The sequence below is a fragment of the Phallusia mammillata genome, chromosome 2 (genome assembly GCF_965637545.1).
Source record: "Phallusia mammillata chromosome 2, kaPhaMamm4.hap1.1, whole genome shotgun sequence".
In the NCBI taxonomy this organism is placed as follows: domain Eukaryota; kingdom Metazoa; phylum Chordata; class Ascidiacea; order Phlebobranchia; family Ascidiidae; genus Phallusia; species Phallusia mammillata.
Genome location: NC_137253.1, coordinates 25567518 through 25593678, shown reverse-complemented (window position 1 = coordinate 25593678; position 26161 = coordinate 25567518). Strand labels below are relative to the sequence as shown.

At 38.5% G+C, this 26161-nt stretch overlaps 4 protein-coding genes and 1 non-coding gene across 5 annotated transcripts; 2 read left to right on the top strand and 3 right to left on the bottom strand.

Annotated features, from left to right (window-relative positions):
* Positions 1-3972: 3972 nt before the first annotated feature.
* Positions 3973-7779, top strand: LOC145212722 (WAP, Kazal, immunoglobulin, Kunitz and NTR domain-containing protein 1-like). The gene is made up of 5 exons (XM_080080956.1): positions 3973-4272; positions 5267-5825; positions 6073-6272; positions 6556-6678; positions 7183-7779. The coding sequence occupies exons 1-5, from the start codon at positions 4006-4008 to the stop codon at positions 7777-7779; spliced, it is 1746 nt and encodes a 581-aa protein (XP_079937082.1). The 5' UTR covers positions 3973-4005.
* Positions 6439-12164, bottom strand: LOC145212724 (centriolar satellite-associated tubulin polyglutamylase complex regulator 1-like). The gene is made up of 9 exons (XM_080080958.1): positions 12105-12164; positions 11869-11924; positions 11693-11762; positions 10596-10698; positions 10403-10533; positions 9423-9593; positions 9146-9283; positions 8835-9011; positions 6439-8597 (listed from the first exon to the last, which is right to left on the bottom strand). Exons 3-9 carry the CDS (start codon positions 11742-11744, stop codon positions 8536-8538), a joined length of 834 nt encoding a protein of 277 aa, XP_079937084.1. The 5' UTR covers positions 11745-11762; positions 11869-11924; positions 12105-12164; the 3' UTR covers positions 6439-8535.
* Positions 12165-12286: 122 nt separating this feature from the next.
* On the top strand, positions 12287-22079 carry LOC145212721 (uncharacterized). The gene is made up of 28 exons (XM_080080955.1): positions 12287-12461; positions 12554-12714; positions 13411-13472; positions 13532-13628; positions 13740-13898; positions 14024-14166; positions 14231-14319; positions 14378-14422; positions 14709-14857; positions 14924-14982; positions 15266-15365; positions 15709-15870; positions 16100-16230; positions 16402-16469; positions 16533-16573; positions 17034-17109; positions 17341-17504; positions 17581-17639; positions 17822-17921; positions 18410-18571; positions 19024-19151; positions 19216-19283; positions 19425-19490; positions 19574-19697; positions 20431-20542; positions 21059-21276; positions 21529-21695; positions 21943-22079. The coding sequence occupies exons 1-28, from the start codon at positions 12377-12379 to the stop codon at positions 21954-21956; spliced, it is 3009 nt and encodes a 1002-aa protein (XP_079937081.1). The 5' UTR covers positions 12287-12376; the 3' UTR covers positions 21957-22079.
* Trnaa-agc (transfer RNA alanine (anticodon AGC)) lies at positions 15392-15464 on the bottom strand. Its single transcript has one exon. It is a non-coding gene; the product is annotated as a tRNA-Ala (tRNA).
* LOC145212723 (phosphoserine aminotransferase-like) lies at positions 22023-24670 on the bottom strand. The gene is made up of 10 exons (XM_080080957.1): positions 24308-24670; positions 24188-24248; positions 24036-24105; positions 23778-23928; positions 23650-23704; positions 23402-23574; positions 23161-23330; positions 22963-23091; positions 22757-22894; positions 22023-22532 (listed from the first exon to the last, which is right to left on the bottom strand). Exons 1-10 carry the CDS (start codon positions 24452-24454, stop codon positions 22430-22432), a joined length of 1197 nt encoding a protein of 398 aa, XP_079937083.1. The 5' UTR covers positions 24455-24670; the 3' UTR covers positions 22023-22429.
* Between the last annotated feature and the right edge of the window lie 1491 nt (positions 24671-26161).

The following is a 26161-nucleotide window of genomic DNA, read 5'->3' as shown; positions in this document are numbered from 1 at the left end:
GGCAGCAAGCGACCTGCGTGCCGGGCTTTGGACCACCCTGTTCTAGGGTATTCCTTTTGAAATAGAACCCTGCATTTAATATCTCAATTCTCGAAACAAATCTTGGAAATAAACTGAGACAAAATTGCCGAATATAAGCTGGAGGAGTGATCGATGTTTGTTATTGAATCGCGTTATACTGCCTAGATTTATTCAGCAGCTCATAAGCAAAATAGTGAACCTTCGTCCTTACTCTTCTTCCAAAAATAACAGTAATGTCTCAAAACCAGTTCCAGCAAGTTACCTCTTATTTTGAGAATTCATTGGGGGCACAAAACGGCCGGTTGCAAGTTGCAAAATGGCCAGGCATTTATCTTTCCCTGGAAATTGTTGAGGTTTTTCACCCGAATAGCGCAATATTTTCGTTGGAGCTAAAGGAATCCGATTGGGCGTATGTTTTGACAGCAATTACCGGCTTGCTAATTTGCTTGCCAAAATCTTTTAGATTATTTTTTCAACAGCCCAAAACGACCCTCATCATAAGTGGATTACGTACGCACCGTCGCAACGAGTTTATTTACTTTCTTCGGGTTTAAACCGTTCTTATTTCCTTACGTCATCTTAAGCATGCATATAAGTTGATACAGCTATATGAAATGGAGCTTGCAGAAAATAATGGGTGCTGATTGGTATAAACAGAGATAGCAATGGAAAGGGGTTTTCAGCAATTTAAGGCGAGTGATGTGTTTTGCGCCGGTCGTGGAGCAGATAATTTATGTGAAACTGAGCTATTGGATTTGGTATGGAAATGTTTAGCGCATTGTTGCGTGCAAATTCATCTTGAAACGAAATTTGAAACTTAAATGATGTCTAATGACCGTTCTACCTATATGTATATTTATATATATCAACACAATAGTACATTGTAACTCATTAAGATCACCAACAAAACATATAGGTGATAATTTTTTTCATTTTCGAAACATGTGGGAAAGAGGTAATGTTTGGAACAATGTTTAGGTCAACAAAAAATACTAAGTCTTGTTTTAAAAAATTCTCCCGGTGAAATAAAAGTTATCACATTTGAGACAATTCGAAATTTTTCTGTCATGCATTAACAAAACCAAAATGGCGGGTGCAACAATTAAATAAGAGTTTAACATCCTAGCACTACCAAGCATAGAAATATTCATAGTATGCAGTGTGTACTATACCCCCTCTTATGTCAAAGTCAATGTATTTTTTGGTCCGATAATGACAGTGGTTCCAAACCCAAAGGCTTTGAATTGCAATGGGTTTTTGGTCCTTGGGTTAGTACTAGGAGTCAGTGAATGCATTTAAGTTCTACAAAACAACTTAACTCCTCCCAGAGCTTTACAAGGTAAAACAAACCAGACGAATTCATAAAATCCATACGATGCTACAAAAAGGTCACGACTGCAAGATTAAATGCAAATGCCGATCTGGTATTTCTGTAGTCAATTCACATACGTGAGAAGTATATTCTGGGTGGCCATTACCTCACGTTTTTGTTGCAGGGAGAAACATGACGGTGCATTTTAATGACACCACAATCGCCAGCTTCGGCGTAATGACATCAGCTATCGTCACATCAACGATATCGCTATGTCGCTCCATCCTTTGTTGCATTGTCATAAAATGCCAGGCTCATTTGCATCAACTAGATACAAAACATGATATTCTCGGCTTACATTGATGATCAAAGGCACCTGCCATTATTGGTGTAGTTTTTGCAGTCGTTTACGAACGCAGTGGTTGGTAATAGATTTATAGTGCATGGTGCAATGGAGTACATTTGATATGGAGACTCGATAGTACATTTTTTCTCACATTAAAACACTTTGTAACATTTACATTAAAGTTTTTGGCAATAATTTTCCAGATGTAGCCCCTACGTGACCAAGGTATTTTGGGCTTCTACTTTTGCTTTTCTATTTTGCTGTCTAAATACCGATGCTAGATTCACGTCGAAACCTCGATTGTAATTTTGGATAACGTGCAAAGACAATTGAGATTGCGTGCCGGTCCCTCAAGTGTGAATAATTTGCAGATTTTTCCTTAAGCCAGAGGCATCAATCTAGTGTGAAGTCGCTCGGTCCGTCACATGCGAACGTACACCTTGACACTCTGGATTTAACTGAAAACGGTGCATTTCGTGAACCTCCTGGGAGGGCGCACGCGTAAACAAGGATCAAAAGAGCGAGAAGTCTAGACGCCCGATAACCTTTAGGTGGAATGTTCAAATCCCCTATCATAGCACTTGCATTTGCTTGTTAAAAAGGAAGCCGAAAGCGAGAGACTGTGACATTGCGATCAACTGCAGCCGAAGTGTGGCCACCCTTACACCAGTAAGTTCGGTCAGCACGATCGTTCGGCCACCGCCAGACGCCTGTTGGAACGTGACGAAGAAAAGCGTGTCCCCTCAGCGATCTTGTCTGGACTCAGGCCCTCATCGCCATGATGGATGGCCCGCGCGAATGGAAAAAGATTTGTTTGTGTTTAAATGCAGATGTCGCCCGTCTGGAGTTTGATAAAAATAGCAGCGCGGACAGTTTTAGCCATTTGCAATTAGTTTCGTTTGCCGGACATGTCTTTGCGTTCTTTTATCCGCGTTAGAGATGCAGAAGCAGGAGGACTTTACTTTTAGAGTAATTTATTCCTGCAAAAGTAATTCGAAAACTTGTTTTTGTGGGCATTTTTTATAGGAAACTCATTTTAAATTGTAGCGTTTGAAATGCATTAAATCGTTGCTGCATAAAGCGTTCAAACTTTTAAGTTCCGAGAAACTAAAAGTCCAATACCCAACCCTTTATGTCGTGTGTGAGGCACGTATCGGGGCACGGCGTCGATCGTAGACCCTCTGACTGGGAGCCAGACACGCGGTTTAACTTCGTGTCGTCCTGTTTACGGCAAGTTTTACTCGAGACGCTTTCAATCGCACTTGTTAAGTTTGTCAAGCAGCAATTCCCACCGATTTAAATAAAAACTTTCTCACCCTCGCTAAGGGTCAAGCAGTCGGATGTTTTCGTTTGCGTGTTTTCTCGCGCGATCCGCTTTCCTAACGGCCTCTGGCGCACTACTTCTCGAGTGGATAACTTTGTAGTCGCGAAGTCCTGACCTACAGACAGATCAAAGCTCCCTCTAGGGTGATTAACGACTGCAGTTGAGTCCCGAGGTGTCAACGAGGCTTTCAGGCGTCGCACTCAGCTCAGAATTAATGATTGTTTTTCGTCTTGTTGCTCGTGTAGTAGTGAATAAAGCGATAACTGCGTGCCGGTGGTGAACTCAAGCTGCTTCGGTTTGCGTCGCGAGTTCTCACGTAGGTCCCGTCTAAACCTTCCACTCCAAATTCTGTGGCGGTCTCATTCATTAGACTGCTTAGTGACAAGGCTCGATAGTGATTATCTGCCGCTTAGATCAAAACAAGACTTAACTCTCTTTACATGTGGTGAGTCCAATCGGAAGCCGAGTATTTCCCGCACTACGGCTGTACTCCGGAACGTTCCCAAAATACTGCTCTCCATCGTAGTGTCTCATTGACGGCGCGGCCCTTTAAAGCGAGTTTTCGCGCCTTTCGGCCACTTATTATCGGCGATCGGGGCACAAGATAAGAACATGAAAGTTAGTTGGTCGATAAAATCACGGCACAAGGCGAGACAGGGACAGCGGCATGTTGTGTTGTAAACTTGAGGAACATATTTTTGTGAGTTTTCATTGGATTTTTTTTGTAATTTGAAGTTTATAGGCAGAGAGTATTTAATTATATGTTGGAAAAACTATTTTATTTTTGGTTATTTTTTTTGTCTGAAAGAGTTATTTTTATAGATTTTTAAACAAAATATATTTTTCAAAAGTCTTTTTTTAAAAAGGTCAGTTGTTTTGTTGAACCAGTTTTAGTTTTCGTTTTGTGCAAAACACACAAGCAAAAATACTTAGATCCAATGTTGAAAAAAAGTTTTTTTTTTCAGATCTGCCAAAAAATTAACAATCAATATTAATTCAAAAATGTTAAAACTTGTAATAAGTCTAATCTGTCTTGTAATTCGAACAACAACAGCTACACCGATTCATACCTATTCAAGGATTTGGAGACTTGGGGTAGGTAACCAACGTCCCCCGTGGGTGCTTACCCCACCGCAGTGCCCCACACCCAGGGGCAGAGATGCTTTAGGGGCGTGTCCTGATATATGTCAATCACGCTTTCAGTGCGGTGTCAATGAACTTTGTTGTGCAAATTTGTGTGGAACTATGAGCTGTACAGAAATTGAAGAGGTGGGTTCTATAATGATTAATTTTTTTGTACAAGGGCTTTGGACAAAATTATTCAATCTAAGCAGAATGAATGAAGACAAGCTCCATTAAGAAAACCGTAAAACAATTGGCTAACGCGATTACAAGGCTGCTAATGCAAAAAACAACAACAACCTGAACTGCTTAAAGTTTGGATTTCAAATCCATTTATATAAATAGTCATGGATATGGACACGAATACGGCAATGTGAAAATATATTTTTTCCAAATCTTTTCTTTAACATGCTTAAGATAAAGCGCCCAAAATACATGCGTTTACTCGACAAACACGCAATATGTTTTGTTTACAGGCCTACCTCGGGGATTGAAAACCATTTTAACAAACATAATAATAATAATCTGTCAGGTTTAGTTCATTTTCCTTATACAACTACTCAAAATATACATATCTACCAGTCAGCATTGTCAATTGAAAATTTCTCATTCATCATCCTATGTCAGTTATGATAGTCCGGTGTATACTGACTACAAACATGACCGTTTCTCTATCCCAGTGTGTGGTACGAATTGAACTATATCCGACCGATAAAGCCGATTCTCTATCAAACGAATTGACCGCCAGGTGCTTTTGCCGATTACAGCGCGGTGAACGTTTACGTGTTTGGCGCATTTTTTGTTTGTTGGAATTTGCATAATCACCAAGACTATACGTCAAAGTACACTCGCGTTGAAAATACATTACCAGTTTAACCACTTTATGTGGATGAAAATAATACTGATAAAGACTTTTACACATAAAGAGTCATTTTGCAATAAAATGCAGACTAATTGTAAAATTACCGCGCTTTGTTAGACCTAGCAGGCAATTGGCAGCGCACCAAAACAGGTTTGCAGTAAACTACCTAAGGACACCATCAGAGTGATGCATTTTTAACACGAGTTTATTGCTTGCAACGTATTTTGCGGGTGTAGCGAAAAATATTTCCACAATTTTCACTTCTTATTATGAACGCAGAATCCAATCACCTGTCACGACATTGACTGCTCAGGCCAAGGACTGGTTTGCGTGACACGAGGCAATAAGGCCAAATGCGAATGCGCCGAAGACTGTCCAAATCCCACCAACACATCGTTCATCTGCGCCTCCGATTCGTTAACCTATATGTCACGCTGCCAGATGGACAAAGAGGCCTGTCGATCCGGTATCAGCCTTTCTCAGATCCGTTGCCCGAGAACAATTGTCACAACGCCGCGGAACAACCCTATCTCCTCCGAGGTATTTTCCAAGCCCATCGCCTACGCGTCGCACAAACCCGTGGTGGCGCGAGAGGGCGATAACGTCACGATGTGGTGTCACGTGGACGCCAACCCACGTCCGAGGTACTTCTGGCAGGCCAAAGGTCACCGGGGCTACATACATCGAGGGCAAACGCACCATAGGGTGTCGGTTCCTCGGGAAATGGGAGATACGATGCATATCCGGCACGTACGACACAGCGACGCCGGAACCTACACATGTGAATCGGTCAACATAATGGGATATGTCACTGTGACGTTTAGGCTTATAGTTCGAGGTTGGTGAATTACATATTTGTTGTTTATCAAAATAGAATTCGACGTCGCTATAATTGACTTCGACACATACTTGTGACAGATGTGTCTTGCTAAAACAGAATAGTTTGGTAAAATTAAGCTTCGATAAAATAATTTTAAGAATGTCATATTAAACCCTACCAAGTGTCTGTATACTAACGTTACCTCAAGTTTGAAGATAAGTTTGTTTACAATTTTTTGTAATGTATATTTCTGTCGTCTTAACAGTTCACCCGGAAGCTAACAATCGTCCCACCGAATCCGAATTGACATTCGAGGAGAAATGTCTCCAACATCCAGAGACTCAGAATGAAAACTGCAACGAATCGCCTGCAGCTCTTGTGTATAGCAGAATTTGGTTTTACAATAGAGAAACAGAAGCCTGCGATACGCGAACCTTCCGTGACTGCAGCTCTTTAACCAACAAGGTGAGAAAGATATTAGCTTGTTTTAAAATGCGGTTTTTACATATCAACTAAATAAGCTAATTTGCCGAACATTTTTTCAATCTATGATTAGTCCGCTAAATAATAACAACAAACAACATCACAGTACGCCAGGCCTATGAAAGGCGTTGTACCGAATCAGATCGTCTTATATTTTAACTCATTAATATTCATCTTCACAAACAACATCATTAATAATTTGCAGCTAGAAAATTTGAAATACTGTACGATCACCCAACAATCCTACTTTTTCTTTAATTTTCAGTATCAAACACGACAGGAATGTGAAAGGACATGCCGCAACCGTTGTGTTTTACCACCCCAAGTTGGACACTGCAGAAATTTCAGCCAGCGAATTTTCTACAATAAAGTTACCGGAAATTGCGAGGTTCGTGCATGGTAATTTTTCGTTTTCAAATAAAATATTGCACCCAGAGTACTGTTGTAAACGGGCCTGAAATTGGAGCCCAAAACCTGATAGTGTAAGCCCGAAACCCGGCCCGAACCCGAATCGTTTTCGAGAAGCCCGTTTAGGCTCGATAGTTTGATTGACAGGCTATATATTAAATAAAGCCTCAGGAAAGACCAAGACAATAAACACAACAGACAATTGTCTTGAATAAGGGGCTGTTTGACATAAGGTCAGGTCCAGCAACTAGCTAGGCTACTTAAATTTATTCAAAAAAAAATCTGACACAGAGTGTAAAGTCAGATCCGAATCAGGCCCGTTTTTCAAAGAAACGTAAGCCCGAACCCGGCCCGACTTACAACTCTGATAGCACCACACCACTGTCATTTTAATAATGTCCGATTATACTTGACTTGACAGTGGTTACAAACTTTTTGCCCATTTTTATGAACCCAAATTTACTTTGCTTCTTTACACATGCAGCATTTCGTGTACAATGGTTGCGGTGGAAACCAAAACAACTTTCGCAGCGTGGAGGAGTGTAGAAAGTCGTGTCCTGTACCACTGGCTCCCAGTCTGCCACAAGTCGAGTGTCCGTTGTGCAGCAAAAATATAGTGAGGGGATTTTGTCGCGCCGATTTCGTACTTATAGCCCAGATCTTAGAAATTTTCCAACCCATCAACGGTGACCAGCTGGCCAGACTACATATTACTCGGGTCGTCAGGGACAATGGGTCTGGAATGCAATACTTAAACCTCTCCGACCCTGAGCAAGCAATCCGGGACTTTGCCCTTACCACAAACCGGAGCTGCCCGTGTCCCAATCTACACTCGTTGATGCACAGACCAACGACAAACGGCGAAACAACGACGGCTTCCTGCGGAGGACACAGTCGAAGGTCAAACAGCGCGTGTCCGAATGTTATAATAACTGGACAGAGGGTGAACGGATCACCCACAATAACCGATGAGAGTTTGGGCGTGGCCGCACAACCAAAAAATATCATTAGACTGCAAAAGGCCGAGACTACAACCGGCGTATGTCAGTTCCTAGACCTTCTTGTAGAGACGGACGCTTGAGGAAAGATCAATAACGACGCAAAATTTACATCTGCGCCTGCTGCCGAAGGACAACGTTACTTATTTATTCATTTATTGCAACGACCAGAATAGAATCAGCAATGCTGTGCTGCGCACAAACTTTTATGCTTCAATCACCCTGCTGCTTTCTTTCAATCCAAACATTTTTTGCCCACAAACCGGTTTAGGCGTTTCGCTCCAAACAGCTTTTTGAAGTGGCAAGCAACCGGTTTTGAGTGCGCCTGCCAAAATTTCAAACAGTCTTGATGCGGAAGAGCGTTTATCACAGAACGAATCGGTCCGCATCGTTTAAGTGATGACATTGTTTAGCAGCTTTGCTGATATCTCATCTAGAAAGCCAATCGAGAAACGGTGTGTGGTTCTTGTTTTCTGGTATTGTCTAGCCGCACTTAAGTGCAAAAAACGACTGTAACGTAGCCTAACGTGTGATGTTCCATGCGATAGGCATCTATTACACATACTATTTATTGCGCTATTATACAGCTCTCGCGAGAAAGATTTTGTTTGCTGTAAATAAATTTTGCTCGCCCTTTTGACAAAAGCTTGTTGAATTGTGTGATGTCTGTACGTGGAGATGTATAGGAATGACATTCTTACCAGCGTGTACACCACTGATATTTCACAGTTCCAGCGATGCAAATGCAAATCTTTTATACCAATGGTTTTCCTCTGACGTTTCGATGCCATGTAGAATTGCAAAATCCCAAACTAGTACATTTGGATACAGCCTTAACATCATTTAAGTATAATGTCTACATCTGAACCATCCAACATGCAATCATGGCAAGGTAGAGAACCTTGAAAAATTAAAGTACATTTTTTTAATTTTCAAATTAGGCTTTAGGGATGTATGCCTCCACCACCATTCCTTGTTGCAGTTGAATACAGCAATGTTATCAGGGTATTGTGAAAAAATACATACAGGCCACGTAAAATATAAATTTACAGTTTGATAATGTTCTGATTGAAAATGTAAAATACAACAAAATCCACACATGAGTAAATCTGTTTATGTCTTAAAACAGAGTACTTACCTATTTCAGCATTAATGTCATCATTTTTGCTCAATGCTGTCAACAGACCATAAAATGTAACTTTGGGCAGTTTGCTCAGTTCACTGTGGATGTGTTGAAGAGATGGACGCTTGGTAAACTGACTAAGTTTCCCACAAGTTTTTTCCATAACATCAAAGAAAGTCTGACTATTAACACCTTGAATAAAAAGATATTTGATTTAACATACATATAATTGTAGTATTAACAGCCTTCTATTTTCCTCACAAAAATGTTGAAATTAAATTAAACCTTGTTTACAAACACAATTGCTGGCATCCAATCAAACACACCTTCATTTAGCCTTGCAACATTTTCAGTTTCTGTTGTAGAAGCCTTTGTTTGGGTCCAACTCTCTGTTGATGGCACAACAACAGTGGGACTGGCCATTAAAAGATGATCATATGCTTCTTTACATGCATTAACAAATTCTGCAAAACAGTGGTTTTAATACAACTCAGCAAAATGCTTTTATTTGTACACTTAACCAAACCATAGTTGTTTTTACAATTATCTACACTAAGCACCTAAAGACTTCAGTTTAATTTAGTATTACTTTAACGTTCTTACCTTCATAGTAAAACTGTATTTGAAAGGCATACAAAAAATCAACAAATGACATTAAACAATCAAGAGCATCATCCATTAGCACAATCCTTGCTGTTCGCTGGACAACATCCAATGGAAAGTCATTGCAAAGCAAACACAAGAGAGAATGGTATTCCTTTACACTCAATAGCTCTAAAGTACACCAATTGCATTCACATTAACTTTTATTTGTTAATATATTGTAGCTGTTAATTACATACTATAACCTAGCAAAAAAAACATAAAACAGAAATATTCACATTTTTGTATGAGATACTCTTTCAAATAAAAATAGAAAAATAGAAAAAAACATGCAAAAAAAATCAAAAAACTGCAGAAAAAAGTTCAAAAACTCGTAAACTTTTTCAAACTTTTTTAACCTTATTTACAGACTTGGACAACTAGATAATTCTAGTTGTCTAATTGGGTAAATTAGAGCAAAATGGCGGTAATTCTAGTTCTAATCTAATTTAGAATTATCGAGTCAGCTCTAATTCTAATTCTAATCTAATTCACAGTTTTCCCAAAATCGCTAGTTTGTCCAACGGCACTTTTAGGTATGTGATCTGAGCATGCATTTTGTTACAAAAGCGCACAAAACCATGCAATTAACAAGACCAAACTACATCACTGAAACACGTTTTTCAGTGAAATTTGGCACTCAGCTCCGTTCAAACACGTTTTAGATGCACCGAATCGTATTGTTTTAAACGTGCAAATCTACAAGTTCAAATTTGAAACAAACTAAAGTTGGTTTGCTTAAATCTAATTCTAGTTTGAATTCTAGTTTAATTTCTAGATTTTGAGAAAATTCTAATTCTAATTCTAATCTAATTTTCAAAAAAGGAGATGCTCTAATTTTAATTCTAATCTAATTTGAAATGCCGAAAAAAAATCTAGTTGTCCAAGTCTGCTTATTTATTTTTCAACAATTGTTACATTTTTAAGTAATCCACTCTTACCTCCATGGCTAGCAATGTGTCTGAAACAACTCCAGACAGATTTAATAAAGCAGGATCTATTGTGTGGTGTAGCTCGTACATATTCAAACTCACGAAACATGGTATGGGTGCCTTTGTGAACACTTCTAAAACTTCAATGAATCAAAAAAGTTAATTTCATAGATGTTTCATTGATAAGTTACATGAGTCTTACTAATCAGCCAAAAACTTTCCATGAATAATTTTGGCGTTTTCATCTTTATATTCAAGCAGCTGACTGATTGCATCTTCAACATACAACAAAACGTTGTGTCTTGCTAAAAAATTAGTTGTCAAAAAAAGCATTGTTTTACAAAATTAGAAATGAAGAACAATTTACCATAAGCTAAGTCAAATTTAATGTAAGTTGCAATACCTCATGTTAGCAATTAATAGGTTATATTTTTAAAGCATTGAACACAATAATACCAAAATTTTACATTTTTGTTGTGTGATTTTGCATTAGACTGCAATGCCACTAATATCCTAAAGTAGTGGTTCTCAACCTTTTAAGTTTGCGGACCGGTAAACTTTCAAAACAAATTTTGCGGACCGGTGGGCTTTCAAAATCAACCCAAAAGGAAATCAGGACAAAAATACGCAATTCAAAAGAAGTATGAGAAATTCAATTTAATGAGAAGTTTGCTGCTGTCTGTTTGATATCATATGTTTTAAACGTGGTTGTAATGAGGTTTTTGCAGGAAGAAGAGGGTTGACTTCCACACAATTTCTCTACGTTTAACATCTTGCATTATGCAATTGAGATCTAATATTGTAATATATTTGGCGGACCGGCAGGAAAGTTGACGGGGACCGGCACCGGTCCGCGGACCAGCGGTTGAGAACCACTGTCCTAAAGCATTTTGAATATTTTTTGCAAAGAAAAATACATAAATAGGTAGACAAAAAATGGAAAACACACAATTAAAAAACAAAGAACAAAAGAGATGTTTAACTTTACCTGTAGATAAAGGCAAAAAATGACCTTAGCCATATATTTTCCATGTTTGAGTATACATAAATATTATAACAAGAGTCGGTTTCTGTTCTACTGTGTCTTGTGTGAGTGGCTATATTTGAATATTTCAGCGAATACAACACTTAACATAATCTAATTAAGCCCTGCTACTTTTTAATGAACTTGTGGTAATCGTTTTCACAAGAAAAGGGTCGCTGAAAAACGCTAAATTAGCTCAACTGTTTCTGTGCGACTGTGCCTGTGGCAGTTGGGCTTCAAACGAAACACCCAAGTAATGAACACAAAAAACGTACCCAAATAATCAGTTGATGACATTTCATCACCGCTTGGACTTGAGCCCGCCATTTGTAAGTTTGTTATTTACTGTTAAACGAAAAGAATTGTATTTGTAATTTGTACTTTTTTGTACATTTAATTTCAAATATAGGTTGCTAACAACGCAGATATTGTAACTTTTACGCATACCTACCGGCGGACAAATGACAATTTCCCTGATAACTACAACTGGCGATGAGAAATGCGATTCTGAACATAAAAACAATTACAAAGTAGTACCCTGCAAAACACTACAGTAGACACACATAATCAACAAGTATTTAGTGACAAATTTTTGCGGGATGAAAAATAAAAAAATAGTTGTTTCTATTTTGCTCATTTTCAACAACAAAAAACATGAGGTTGCATCTAGCAATCGTATTTTATCACCTGTTTCGACAAAGGCACCAGAATATAAGTGGAATAGGCTATACAAGTTTTGATCTACACGCTATTGTTGTCCACCATGATTAAAACGCCGTGGTATTATCAGGATTTAATTGGTAAATTAGTGCTCGACTCTGCTCGGGGCTAGAAACGACGTAAAATCGCTGTGTATACCAGCCTATAGGAAAAAAGATACAGCAGGTAGGCTACATTTAGTTCATTTGAAGATTGATCAGTTATTAGTTATCTGTACAAGCGCATTTTAATGTTACAAAATGAGTTTTAGGAAGCCAAACACACCATTTTATTTGGTAGTTGGGCTACTTATTTCTGCTGCAGATTCAACTACTGGACAATTGGGTAAGTTTAATCCTATTAGGCTACATTCCGTAACTTTGTTTGCACGAGTCAGTGTTTAAAGTTTTTCTGCGACAAATGATTCTTAATTTTAGGTGGGGAAATAATAGCAAGAGCTTTGGAAGACATCAACGCGCATTCGTCGAATATAACGACCAATGTAGCAAACTTTCATCAATATGATTTTGATGATTTTGTTGAACCAGTCACCACAATCCAAAACGGCCGATTTGATATGTACACCGAAGGCAACCAGGTATAGCCTACAGACGTAGAAAACTTGTCGTTGGACGTTTTCCTCAGCACTATAGCTGCTGGCTATGGTAAAAAAATAGTAAAAACCAGGGAGTCGAACCGCTTGTCATATGGATTCAGGTTCGGTTCGGGTTCACTTGGTTTTGTTTTTAAGGGTTCGGGTTTGGTTCAGGTTTTTAAAAATTTATATTTTCGGGTTCGGGTTTTGTTCCGGTTTGGGCAAATTATCCGGTCCGAACCGGTTTGCGGTTTTTAAACCGGTTCAAATTTTTATTTATTGTGATTTAATTCTACCCATCATCTCCCTTGCCTTATCAAACTCCAAAATAGTTTTGCCCGTGCACTGTTATTTTTGACACGCCTTATAAGTGTTATCTAGCGTATTCTTCAGTGCGCTGTTTTGAAAAATCACAAAATATAAAACAGACTGCATTTTTTACTGGTTCGATTCCGGTTCTTGTCCAACGCCAAACAAAATATGGGGTTAAATTCCGTTCCGGTTTTTAGAAAATCGTAACTTAATTAGCGGCTCGGTTTCGGTTCGGGTTTATTGAAATTAACCGTTCAAACCGGTTCGACTCCCTGGTAAAAACGTGCAGTGAAAAAAATGTTAAACCACAACAAAATCATAAACAAATTTCCTTTTTTAGTTTAAAGGAATTTTTACAATCGTAATGCGTTTTGTTTTTTTACTCAGATAAAATTTTGGGACGATGACCCCAGCCAGACAACAGTTGTGGAATACGGCGAAACTTACAGGTTGGTTTTGCTTGTTAGTACTTTGTAACGAAAACAATTTAACGACATAAAATTTCCAGGGCACAAAATTACATTCTCTCCAGTGTTATTACATACCCCTTCACTGCCCTCTGGTGGATAGACGAACAGCCAATTAACAAAGAAAGCAACATTGAAGTATGGAAACCCGTTTTGTAGAAAATAGTTTACAGTTTAATTATAATTTTGGCCTTAAAAAGATCAAATGTCACCAAATGCACCTTTCTCACAAATTGTTTCTATAATCAGGTGTTTTCCTTGGTCGCAAGCAGCATCGATGCCAGTTTCAGCAGCGTTAACGGTTCAGTGGAGCATGACGGTTACACGCTTGAGTACACAACTTCGCAGATGTTTGGTTCATACAGTCCTTCCATCTGTCAAGTGTTTTATATCATTGAAAACCCTGTGGTAAGAGCATCAAAAGATGAATATCGTTGTTATCTTTAATTTTTGCTGTGGCGCATTCCTAGGGTTCAGTTTGATTTGGTAAAATGTGTCAAGCAAAATGTTTGTGAAATAAATATTTTGCAAAGAAATGGAACTCTACCGTACCTCAAGAGGTAATGCTTGACACGCCTGGAAGACCGGAGTATAGCTTCGCAAACACTTTTTACGCGATAGGTGATTATGGGAAGATTATTCTCGGATACTCTCTGCTCTCTAAGTTCGAATCTGGGTAAGTTGGTCAGTCCAAGTATCTCGACCATAAAATTGCTTCTATAATGTGGTAACCTTCTTAGTGGCAATGGAACTGAAGTCACAGCGCAGGAAGTGGAGAGTGCTATGTCTGAAATGATCAGGATTATTGCAATCAGCGATTCACCTAATAGTATGTAAAACTGTAATTTTGTGTACTCGATTTGTATTATATGATCTTTTGTTTTTAGGGCCAGAGCCTCCACCACCGCAAGAGCCATATCGCCCTGAACAAGGTTTGTAGTATAAAAAACTTTCATATTTTTCTGGTTAACCTGCTGCAAATCGTTTTTCTAAAGCACAGCATGCACTATTCGTGATTTCTAACCTAAACACTTTTTAAATGGTGTCTTGTTTTTAAACTTAAATAGGCCCACCATGCTTCGAACTGGAGGCGCAGTAGTTTGAGATTTTTTAATGGTGACCTGTTGATAAAAATAGAGGCAGTTTTATGGTCAAACTGCTTAACAACTAAACTGCTTTCAAACAGAATAACTTAATAGGTTTGTTTTGCGTTTACAGAACTAATGGTTGAAATGCTTATGGAGGACATTGAGAACATAGCTGACAATATTACAGCAGGGGTTCCGCTGTGGTTTCCGTACAAGTACGACACCAATGACAGCGTTATCGAGGATGGAGGAAGCGATATCTTTGACTTTGGAAACCGAGTAAGTGAACCTAATAGTAGTTTACACCATCGTCTTAATTATGCACATTTTTGACACTTTCCTCAGATTCGATTTAAAAATAACACAGACCTCTTCCAACGAGCAAAATACGATCAAGTTTATTAGTAAGTGATAGAATCAAACTTATCCTGTTTTGTGAGTGCCGATTGCAAGAACTGTGATTTTCCCGAATTGAACAACAGTCAATAGCTTAGTTTTTAGTGTTTTTAAAAAGTATATGCTTTCTCTTCAAATGTTACATTTAGTAGGCGTTTTTCAACTAAATTATCATCACATGAGACGGAGAGCCCTTATGATCTAGTAGCAATTACCCTTGAACGCTTCGACAGTGCATGAAATTAGACATGTTAACGATATAGTAAATAATAATTGACTTTGAAAATACAGTTACGAAGACTATCAATTCTACACTAGAGCAATTCATCCATTCGTTGCGTTAATGTGGATCGAAAACCAAAACGCTTCTGAGGCAACGTTTACGTTACAGGCGAGTAAAATAAAAATAATAAACAGTGGAGATGCCGGGCATCGATCCCGGTACCTCGCGCATGCTAAGCGCGCGCTCTACCATCTGAGCTACATCCCCGTGTCTGTTGTGTGTGCGAAAAAGCCTGTGCGATTTTAAGCATCTGGATTACTTCCAACAATTCGCTAGTCTATCTCATTAGTAATCAAGTAGTTCTAAGAATAAAAACGGACAAATTGACGTGCGATCGGCCACTAATGGTGTCCAAAAACCGCGTTTTGAATAACTTTGTTACTTGTTTCTGGCTGTGCACAACAAAACCAAATTTCAAAAGTAAAATTTTAAACACGTAACCAACATACAGGTTGATGGAAATGTTGGGGCTGACCAAGAAGGCGGAATTTTGCGGTATAGCTCTAAAAATCTGACTTCTGGGCCGTTTCAAGTCGCTTATGAGGTTTACCACATTCACTCAGCTGACGACCCAAGTGTCGTGGAAGTTTATTTCACCGTCGGATCGACTCAGGTTTTTCGTGTCAAGTTATGTTTTCGCAAAATAAATAACAGTCTATGAACAAAAAAGGTGGATTACAATAAGTTTGTTAATTTTGTGCGTCTGTATGATTTTTACATATACTTTAATCAAATTTTTATACAATTTTAATATATAGCAGTTACTAATGTTTGTGCAACAACCTGTACCGAAAAGGGGACCGAGTGCATTTAACAATCGTTGCAAACAAAGCTGTTTTTAGGTCTGGAATTCAATAGATTCGGACAGTTTGGAAGTTATTTCCTTCACAGATGAAACAGACGAAATCGTAAATAGTGTAAGAGTGATAGGTCGGCCTCAACGTTTCCTGCTTGGTTATATGCTGCTATCGAGGTAAGTGTTTTCAACATATTTCCATACCCATTATGTATACAGCTCGTTTTGGGTTTGCAGTTGTGACTATTGCAAAACACAGGCCTGGATGATTAAACGCTTTTTGTCGTCAGCCCCTAATAGCTAAAGTTGCTTTTGGAGGAATCCTAGAATTTGTGTTAATGTTTTTAGGGAAGGAGGTAGAATAATAACAGAGCTGCAAGTACGAAGTGCGTTGACCACTCTGACACGAGGATTGGGTAGGCTAGGCATAGTTTGTTGTCGAATCTGGACCTACAATAGCATATTTTTTCTCTCCACAGGGCAATTTGACAGTGTTGTAGTGGACAAAGAACCGGAAAACGTAAGAGAATATTCTGCCATATAATCAGGGTTGCCATACCGTCCTTATTTCTAAGATTTGTCCTTATTTTGAAGGGCTATGTCTTAGAAAAGTTCATTGTCCTTATTTCTAAGAAATGTCCTTATTTTTGACTTGAGTCCTTCTTTTGTCTTATTTTCAACAATTACTGGTCAAATCCCTGCTACAAGTAAAAGTAAACCTAGACCTGAGTTGTTGTGTAATGCGTGAAGTATTTTCGACGAACAAGGAGTGTCTGGAACAGATTGTTTCGGCCAAAATATTGCATATGATATGTCATGGCTCGTATAAATGCAAAGATTTATTCAAAAACGTTTGTTTTGTTTCGTATAAAAATTAAATTTTTCGGTTGTCCTTATTTTTGGTTTCAAGTCGATGGCAACCCTGCATATAATGGTATAACTATAGGCAGTGGTTTTACAGTTTTAAGTGACGTTTATAGGGAGAAAACGAGCCTGTTGACCCAGTAAACCCAGTGAACCCATTGGACCCAGTGGATTTAACGAATGGTGATATAGGTAATCCATAACAACCAACGGTATAACTTTTGGTAAAACTCCATTTCCAATACGTCGTATACATCACATACATCAAGTTGCGTAATTATGTATTTAGTAGACAAGTCTGCTTCCAATAACTTTTTGATTCGGATTTTACGTGATAACAGTTGAAAGCAAATATGTAGCTTTGTAAAAACATGCAAGATAGCCTTGACAAAAACAAACCTGCTTTGCGATATATCGCCGCAGATGACACTCCGTTAATTCGATTTATGAACGCACTCGCCACTACGTCTGATGTCATCACGCAACGTCACGTGTACGAATGGTACGAGTACATTTATGACGACACACAAGCTCCTGTAGATTCGATTATCAACGGTGGTCGTGATATGTTCGATGTCGGAAATCAGGTAAAACTGAACAAACAACATCTGTATTTACATGACAATTTACAGCTTTTCTAATGGGTGACATTGATTTTTGCAGATTTCGTTTATCGATGACCAGGACTTTGTAGGTCTTGCCGAATATGATAAATATTACAGGTATAAAAACAACTTATTTAGTACTTGTCTCGAGACAAAATGTAAAGGGTTGGTTAGCGAACCAATAATTTCGGCGTAAAAAATGAGCTGCAATTATTGGCCTGATGTGTTGAGGCTACTGGCCTGCTTCGTGACGTTGTATGGCATTTTTATTTAATTGGATAAAAATGTTGGTGTATTAGAATGCAAAACTTTGAAGCACTAACAAGGACTACACAACCGTTCTTCGGACTCATGTGGATTCGAAATCCTTCCGCTCAAAACGGGTCGTATGAAATCACGGTAAGCGAGACAAGACAGATTATGTTTATTTATATTTAATTTATATTTAGTTTAATAAAACTTTCGTTTCAAATTTTAAACAAGTTTTGTGCATTCTATACCAAATGAAATAACAAAGAGCAAAAACATGACTGAAATATATGAATGAAGGTTAAATTGGTTTTGGGTGTGGATTACGTAAAGCTATGCATGTGCATTTCGAATGAGGTTTATTCCTAGTTTGAAATGTTAGTGAAGAACGCTTTCGACTGATTTAAATAACTGTGAAAAGGGGTGGAAAAGAAAAATGACTGAGTTCTTTAAAAGTAGGGAAAAAGAAATATAAATAGTTTAACTGCTTTGAATTAAAACAGGATAAACACTAAACAAACAAAAACAACTATATACTTGATAATTAAAACAGCCACTGTTTAAAGAAAATGTCGAAAAAATCTTCAGCTCCATGGCAGTGCAAAACTTAGCAGGGCATTTACGTTTTTTTAATAAAGGTGGAGAGCACCCTCGGAGGAAACCTAAGCGGGATGACGAGCTTATATGAAGGTAAAGTTCGCCAGAATGGATTTGGATGCGACTACAAAACTTTCCAAGTGTTCAACGCCCAACCAAGACCGAGCTTTTGTGAAGTTTTCTTTGTAATTGAAAGCAGAAGGGTAATGTCGTATTTTTTTTTTCTTTTTTTGTGCTGAGAATGTATTACAATTTGCAAGTTTTTGCTGATATCTCGACTGGATCACACGAAAAAAAGCCAACCCCAAAACTTTAACGGACTTAACAACCTATCAGACAAAAACGTTTCACATTACCATTTCCTAGGTGGCGACAAAGATACCATATTTATTGTATTCATGCAGTGGCAGCGATTGTGAATAATTTATCAGCGCATAAAATCTAATCGGTTTAACTAGACGCTTGTCTCTACGCCTACACATCGATTTTTTTATTTAGTCACTAAAGTATGGTGTTACAAGGTAACAGTCCTATACACACTAATTTTAACCTTAAAAAAACGTGGGCCTGATGTGCAAAGTGACATAGAATATACCATGAAAAAATCACCCCTTGAACAACATAGCTAAGTGTTTTACGTTTTACCTGTATCTAGCACTGGAATTCGGTGGTCGGCGACACGATCGAAGGAATTTTTGATTTTCCTGACGGATTCGTCCTGAACACATTACGTTACACCGGCTCTCCGCAACGCGTTTTAATGGGCTGCATGCTGTTGTCCAGGTATTATTAATAGCTTTCCCTACTTTATAAAATTACAACACATTAAATTGTTTACCTGTTGCAGAATGGATGGTTTGCCAATTTTGGAATCAAGAATCAAATATTCTTTGAGAAGTATTTTATCTGCATTAGGTGAGTTTAGTACTGGTGCATTTGTATTGCAGATGCACTACTTTTAATTAGTCAAGTATATGTTTATGTTAACCAGTTTTAAGTAGTCAACGGAAAGATATGTTCTACAATTTTAACACCGTTGACCGATTGTGTTTTCAGAACCTCCAAAAACAACCAACATTGATCGTCAAAACGTTGTAATTTCAGCACCAAATTCTTCCCTAGGTATTAATTTTGTTCTGTACCAATATTGGAACTTGTGCACAACATAATTTGTTTGCTCGATCTTTAACTCCACATTGTTACAGTTGAAGTAAAAGATGACGAAGCGTTTTTGCCCAATTGCACCGTAAAGGAGGTTACGCAATCGCTGTGGAAATGCGAAGTCATCTTTAGGCAACCAGTCCCCTACTCCGGACCTCAAAGTTGCGTGTACGTCACTGTGTTTACATGTCGGCTTGTTTTACCGGCTCCAGGCTATATTTATCTACGAGTTAGCAAATAAACCTAACGTGCCACGTGCTCCCAACTTGGCAAATATTGCGTAACACTTCCATTTGACCTACATTTCGAGAACGCGACCTCAATGTCTTGCCTTGCGAAATTATTTTTTAATCTGAACGAAATAATGTTGTCATAATTATTCATCTGAAAATGTAAAATAGTTTACCAATTAGTCAATGAATTTACATGGAATATATATACATATATGTCACAAAACTGGCATTTTAGGAAATTAGTTATTTATTGTCATACACGGTGATCGTCAATGACCATGAGGGTCTGATATTGTTCAGTATAATCACTTTCGGTTCCATAAGTATTTATAAGTGACTTTTGTTCCGATTTAAAAAGGAAACCACGGTTACAATTTGCAGGTAGCAAAGCACATTTGCAGCGATTGCAACATTTTTTACACAATGATGCGCAAATATCGAGCTATTGTCAGTAAGTGTTTGTCGCGTCAGCAAAAACACGCATCTCTTTCCGGAGATGCGCACATTCGAATCGTGCAACGCAACCGTGTGAGCAATTTTAACGCGTTCTGTCACCAACGCAATTTATCCCACGTAATATTATTATTTCTGATATTCTATGTTACCTCTTTTTTGGATAAGAAAGCCAAATTGCATTTTAACCATCAAGCCAACAATTCATTTTACAGGTCCAAGGTTACTGAGTTCATAGATTGCGCAATCCAGCAGCTTGGCACTTGTGAGGTCGGTGACAAAGCAAACATACTCGATTCGTTTGCTTTTCCAAGCTTCAACTTTAAGGTATGGTCGTGGCAAGCATCATTGACGCTCTTGTGAGCGACCGCCGGCTATTAACCGGCAGTTCATCGCTAAGCACACACTAAAAATGTTCACGCTTGCGACGCGTGGTATGCCTGTGATAAAATGTGGGTCAAAGTATCGTCACCGTCAATAGTAAACTATTCTGTGCAAATGTGCACTTTGTCCCAGCAGGAATGAAGTAGTAATTTTTTAACCTTTTTTGCTTGTCGACCACCTTATGAATTCCCAACTAGTATGCCTTAAAGGTAATTAAAAAATTATAACTCCCGATTGTGGTAAAAAAGCGTGTCGAAAATATTCTGTTCGGGCACCAAATTTTGTTTAGAGTCCCCCTGTTTTAGCAGCAAATGTTGTGCAAGAATTCTGTTAATTTCCTAAAAGAATTTCAAAATGTAATTAATTATCTATGAGGATTATGAATCCCGTAAGAACAGATCTCTCGCAATGCGAATGATGTATTTGCAATGCATTACAACCGTGTTCATTTGATTGCAGTTTTTAACGGACAGTCTTCGGAATTTGACCAAGTCCTTGGCCGGAGGAAGTGAACCAGTTACGGCATTCTGTTTTCACGCACCACTGCGTCTGCCCTACCCTCACACAGTTGCCGACATACCTATGTGCAACACCGGTGTCCCAAATCAATTGCTTTCTAAGTTGACCGACTTCCTTTATGAGTTTGTCTGGGCAAGGGATGAGAACGACATTTGCAGGTGATTAAGCATTTCTGCAGAAAATATGGGACAGCTATTTGCCTCAGGTGTGAAGTTTAAACATTTAAACAAAAACATGGAAACAACTTGCAAATACAAACTAACTGTTCGAATTTACATTCAAGTATTCCCTTATACCCACAAAGTCACGTATCAGACGTTATAATGATAACCTTTAAAGGTCACGCAACAATTACAAAGTCATGACTTCGTCTCAACAGTTACCACGAAACCACCGATTTGTTTTTGCAGAGCTATGCAGTCGTTACAGCACTGGTTTTTGCAAACTGCTCGTGAACGTTGTGACCTTCGCCTGTTTTCTGGATTGCAGCTCAGTGAAACAGGGCGTAAATATTTAGGGACAGTGTTCGCCATTGCTTTGCGAGAAATCGAGCAATTTCCACTGTCGGCGTGTGGAGGTAAAGTATGCACTTCCAACCGTTTTGTAAGTCAGGTCACTCTCAGTGTACATGTTAACAGCAACCCAAACACTTTCGTGAAAAACATTTACTGTGCGTGCCTGTTTAGGGAACAGCTTTGTTATTTCTAAATAAGTCATGTAGAAGTGTAAGTGGAATTTAAACTTGTATGGTTTTAACTGTTCTACAAATTAAAAACCTTAAGTGCCGAGCGGTCGTATAATATCAACACAACTTCTTTTTGCAGATCAGTTGAACTGACGAACCTTGTGGACAAACCAAGCGCGAGATTCACCTAAAAGAATTTAAAACCCGAATTGGAGAGACTTTGTTTTCTGTTTTCAATGTATTTTTGGCGTCGAATAAAAAATCGCCCTCTGAAAAGTTTGTGGATAAGGCAACGAAGAATAGAAATAGGAAATCTTTGTGGTTGCCAGCTAAGCAGTTGCCCTCACCACACCAGGTATATATTTACATTTGAGCAACGACCAGTGGAACGTATGAAGGCAAAGCACTGCCTAAAAATTTGCCCAAATCTTCGAAAATTTTGATGCACAAAGACCGGCCGTAGGTGGAAAAGGGTCGAAACGGTTCATGTTTCGTTTTTTTAATGTGTTTTTGCTGGAAGGGTAGGGAGGGGGTGACATTGAAATAGAAAATGGAAAGAAAAAAGCGTGTAAGAACTGAAGGCTAAAACAATTCGCAATAAACTGTGATAAAAAATATAAAATCATCTATTGTCTGGCTTGACGAAACGATTCCATCAAACGAACTAAAGATTGAACTTCTTCCACAGTGACAGCGTTGTAAAGCGACACACGAATGCCACCGACAGATCTGTAATAAAAACATATTTTATAATAGCTGCAAAAAGTAAAAGTCATAGAACGCCATTCTATCTTGCAAAATGATATTCTTTGTTGGTCAAGTTTACATATCATATCGGACTTTTTAGAATTTTAGTTTTTTCTCTTCGCTATCTAAGGTTCAGAATGCCGTGTTGGGTAATGCCTCTTGTATCGGGCTATGCTAACCGATTAACACTCGTACTGTTTGGTTACCTGTGTCCCTTGATACCAAGCATATTAGCCTTCTTCGCTTCTTCAACGAACTCCTTTTCAAGGGCTTCGTCGCCACCAGGACCGCCAATCCTAAACGTCACGTTCATTCGGCTTCGGGCACCGCTTTCAACAAGACAACTAAATACACGGAATTGGATAATTGGTGTTGCATTAAAAAGCCTGTTTTTAGTACAAAATGTGATTACCTATAGAAGCCATCGGACTCCGCTATGGTTGTGTATATAAGTTGTGATTTTTGAACACATTTTTTGGCCATACCCATAACTCCACCATTCTGTTGTATCCAGTCAAGCACCAAACCCATAAGGTAAATGCTGTAAAGCAAAATCTATTTTAGGCCAATTACTTTTATATCCAACATTGAAAATGGTAAAGAAGTATACCTGTAGGAAGGTGGTGTGTTGTAAAGGGAATTCATGCCAATTTGAGTTTTGTAGTCCAATACTACAGGACACTCTTTCATGCTGTACCCAATAAGGTCTTCACGAATTATGACCAAAGTCACTCCAGCACAGCCAATGTTCTTTTGGGCTCCAGCAATAATGGCACCAAACTAAAATCAAAAATAAACATTTATTTTTAAAATAAGACATACATAAAATTAATGTAGTCAATAAATCTTACCTTAGTGATATCAAATGGCCGTGAGAGAATATTGGAAGACATATCAGCAATCAAAGGCACATTTCCTGTTTCAGGAACAAACGGAAATTCTACACCATTGGCAGTTTCATTATCACAGTAGTAGACATAAGCCGCTTCAGGATCCAAATTCCATTCTGTTTCGTCAGGTATTCCTGAAAAAACATTTTGATATTTTAATTCCACATATCCACCAATGATCATTTCAGACAGCCATCTAATGTACTTACTTGAGTATTTCTTAAGTTTTGGGTGGACAACATTGATGTTTCCATACTTTTCTGCCTGTTAAATCAAATTTGATCATAACTTTTATCCAGTAAAACAGTAGTGTGTATATCTAAAGAAATAGTCTTACTTCTTTGACAGCTTTTGCTGACCAAGTTCCAGTCACAATGTAATCTGCAGAGGAATTAGGTGATCTTCGGATCAAGTTCAGGGGCAGAGCACTAAATTGGCCTGTTGCTCCACCTTGTAAAAACATGATCTTGTAGTTGTCAGGGATGTTTCTGTGAATAAAGACTAAAGTTTTAAATTTATAACTAAATAAATTTAGGAGTTCTAATTATAACAAAGTATTTTTGACAGGAGTTAGAATCTCTTTAAGTCAACTTACAGAAGTCGAATTAGGGTGTTCTTGGTTTCACTCATAATGTTCATGAACTCTGTAGAACGATGGCTCATTTCTAAATACAAAATTTAGACTTGACTACAAGTACACAAATGCTTTTTCTTGTTAAAAGTAAAAACAGGTCAAGTTTTACTCACCCATAACACTGATTCCTAATCCATCATAGTTCAAAAACTCTGCTTGTGCTTGTCTCATAACCTGTATATAATATAACCTTGTCAAACGGCTGTTTAACCGTAGGGAAAACAATCTCTTACCGATTCAGGAAGTTTTGCAGGCCCAGGATTAAAATTGACGACTCGTTTGGTGTCATGATTTTGAACCGCTGACTTTTGCATGGCTTTCATTTTCATTCCATTGGCGACATGGCCGTTGGTGTATCCGTTGGCGTTGACTATATCCATTTTGATAAATTAAGCTAAGTTTAATTGCCTATTCACTCAGGGCTATCAGCTGACGATTGCAAAAGACTAAGTAGGCCCGGTCAGCTGTGCGCACGACCTTATATAGCTGCCGTGACGTCACACCTAGCGTGGTGGAAATGTTTACAGTCAGCACGCGTCTCCCGGCGCCCCATCACCCAGCTGATCGAACTGTAAATTTACTTTTCAGTTCATTGATGAAGCACTCTTTAAATGCTACATTAGTTAAAAACCGAAACTGATTTGTAATGTTGGTACGCTCATCAAAATACTATTTCAGTTGAAATTTTTTTTGTTTTTTGGAAAAAAATGTCTGCATATATTATACGTGGGTATTTAGTGGCTTTACATCACAGCTAAGTGTCACTTACCGTTAAAATAGGGTGTTGTTTTTCGCACGTATTGCGCATTGTTGCTGAGCAAAAATTTCGTCACGCAGCTTCGGTTGTCTTGTAAAATTTTCCATGTGCGCCGGGCGGCAGGACATGCGTTGAGTGCGTGATCGCCTCGTGACCAAAGCCTGACTCTCTTTTCCTCTTCAGCCGGCGTTACATCAGCCGTACGAAACCCGCATAAAAACGGAGAGCGTGGAAAAGTTTCAAAAACGTTCCTGAATCGAATGGTGATTATGCAACTATTCCGATCGGCCAGTCGAAGCATTGCCGCAGCTCAAGTCTTGCAAATTCACTTGGTTCCCAATTGCAGCGTAACTGATACATACGACCGAAGTCAAATCCACTGAATTTTCGAAAATTATAGGCTACTTTTTGTCTAACCTGTACCTTTTTCTGGTCACATTTTTTGCGTTTTTTGTTGCTTCGTCATTAATTTTTTTTTTTTGAGAAACGGATGCCGCTGACGTAAACGGTTTTGTTGTTGTTTTAATCAACTACTGTTTAGCCTACTGCAGAACAAGTCAATGTAAAATCCAAAATAACCAACATGCACCAGTCTTTGCAGTAGTTTTTTGTGCATCACTTCTTGGTGGAAGTGATTTAAATTTAGGTTGCCATAACCACTTGGTTGATGCTAAAGTCGTTAATGCAGACTTTTTTGGGTATCAATTGTTTTGCACGTGTAGGCTAGTTCTTTTGCCTTGGTAACGTTGGCATACATCACTTTGAATGCCTTTACCAGTCTTATATTAGCCTAACTTTATGAACCATTATAGCAGCCAGACACAGTAGTTTATAGCTACAAAAACACTTTAATGTTGATGTTATGTGTAGCCTATTCCACGCAGCGAAGTGTTGTCTTATAACAGTAGATGCGAACCACTCTTAAACCGCGAAGCAGTGGAACTAACAAATGCAAAATATGAGCAAAACCATGTCGTGTCGGTTCTATCGGGCCCCTAGTCTAGTGCTTAACAACCGGTTTGCCGTGAGATGATGCTAGTTGTACCGCCATGTATTTAAAATCGGGTAAATATTTCAAAATTGAACTTAACAATGTACGGATAATTATGTGGTCTTTGAAACAAACACAATTATTCCATGACAATAGCGTGAATCACAGTTTTTATGCGTAACAATGTTACTAACATTTAACATTAGAGTGATGTTGGTAAAGACCGTTGCACAAGCCATGCGTTGCCGTCGGTGCCAAATGACAATATCATACTCCCAAGGCAAATTATAAACGTTACTCGACAGCGCCCACTCCTGGATACGATTTGAGAATACAATC

Bases quoted from the DNA above. Each gene is read 5' to 3' on its own strand.
- LOC145212722 (XM_080080956.1), top strand. From the start codon at position 4,006: ATGTTAAAACTTGTAATAAGTCTAATCTGTCTTGTAATTCGAACAACA. The intron at 4,273-5,266 runs GTGGGTTCTATA...TTATGAACGCAG, and splicing joins GCTGTACAGAAATTGAAGAG to AATCCAATCACCTGTCACGA. The intron at 6,273-6,555 runs GTGAGAAAGATA...TTTAATTTTCAG, and splicing joins GCAGCTCTTTAACCAACAAG to TATCAAACACGACAGGAATG.
- LOC145212721 (XM_080080955.1), top strand. From the start codon at position 12,377: ATGAGTTTTAGGAAGCCAAACACACCATTTTATTTGGTAGTTGGGCTA. The intron at 13,473-13,531 runs GTTGGTTTTGCT...TAAAATTTCCAG, and splicing joins GAATACGGCGAAACTTACAG to GGCACAAAATTACATTCTCT. The intron at 18,572-19,023 runs GTAATGTCGTAT...ACCTGTATCTAG, and splicing joins TTGTAATTGAAAGCAGAAGG to CACTGGAATTCGGTGGTCGG.
- LOC145212723 (XM_080080957.1), bottom strand. From the start codon at position 24,454: ATGGATATAGTCAACGCCAACGGATACACCAACGGCCATGTCGCCAAT. The intron at 23,929-24,035 runs GTAAGTTGACTT...CTTTATTCACAG, and splicing joins AACACCCTAATTCGACTTCT to AAACATCCCTGACAACTACA. The intron at 22,533-22,756 runs GTAACCAAACAG...TTTTTATTACAG, and splicing joins CTTGGTATCAAGGGACACAG to ATCTGTCGGTGGCATTCGTG.
- LOC145212724 (XM_080080958.1), bottom strand. From the start codon at position 11,744: ATGGCGGGCTCAAGTCCAAGCGGTGATGAAATGTCATCAACTGATTAT. The intron at 10,534-10,595 runs GTAAGACTCATG...GATTCATTGAAG, and splicing joins GGAAAGTTTTTGGCTGATTA to TTTTAGAAGTGTTCACAAAG. The intron at 9,012-9,145 runs GTGTGTTTGATT...TTTTTATTCAAG, and splicing joins TGTTGCAAGGCTAAATGAAG to GTGTTAATAGTCAGACTTTC.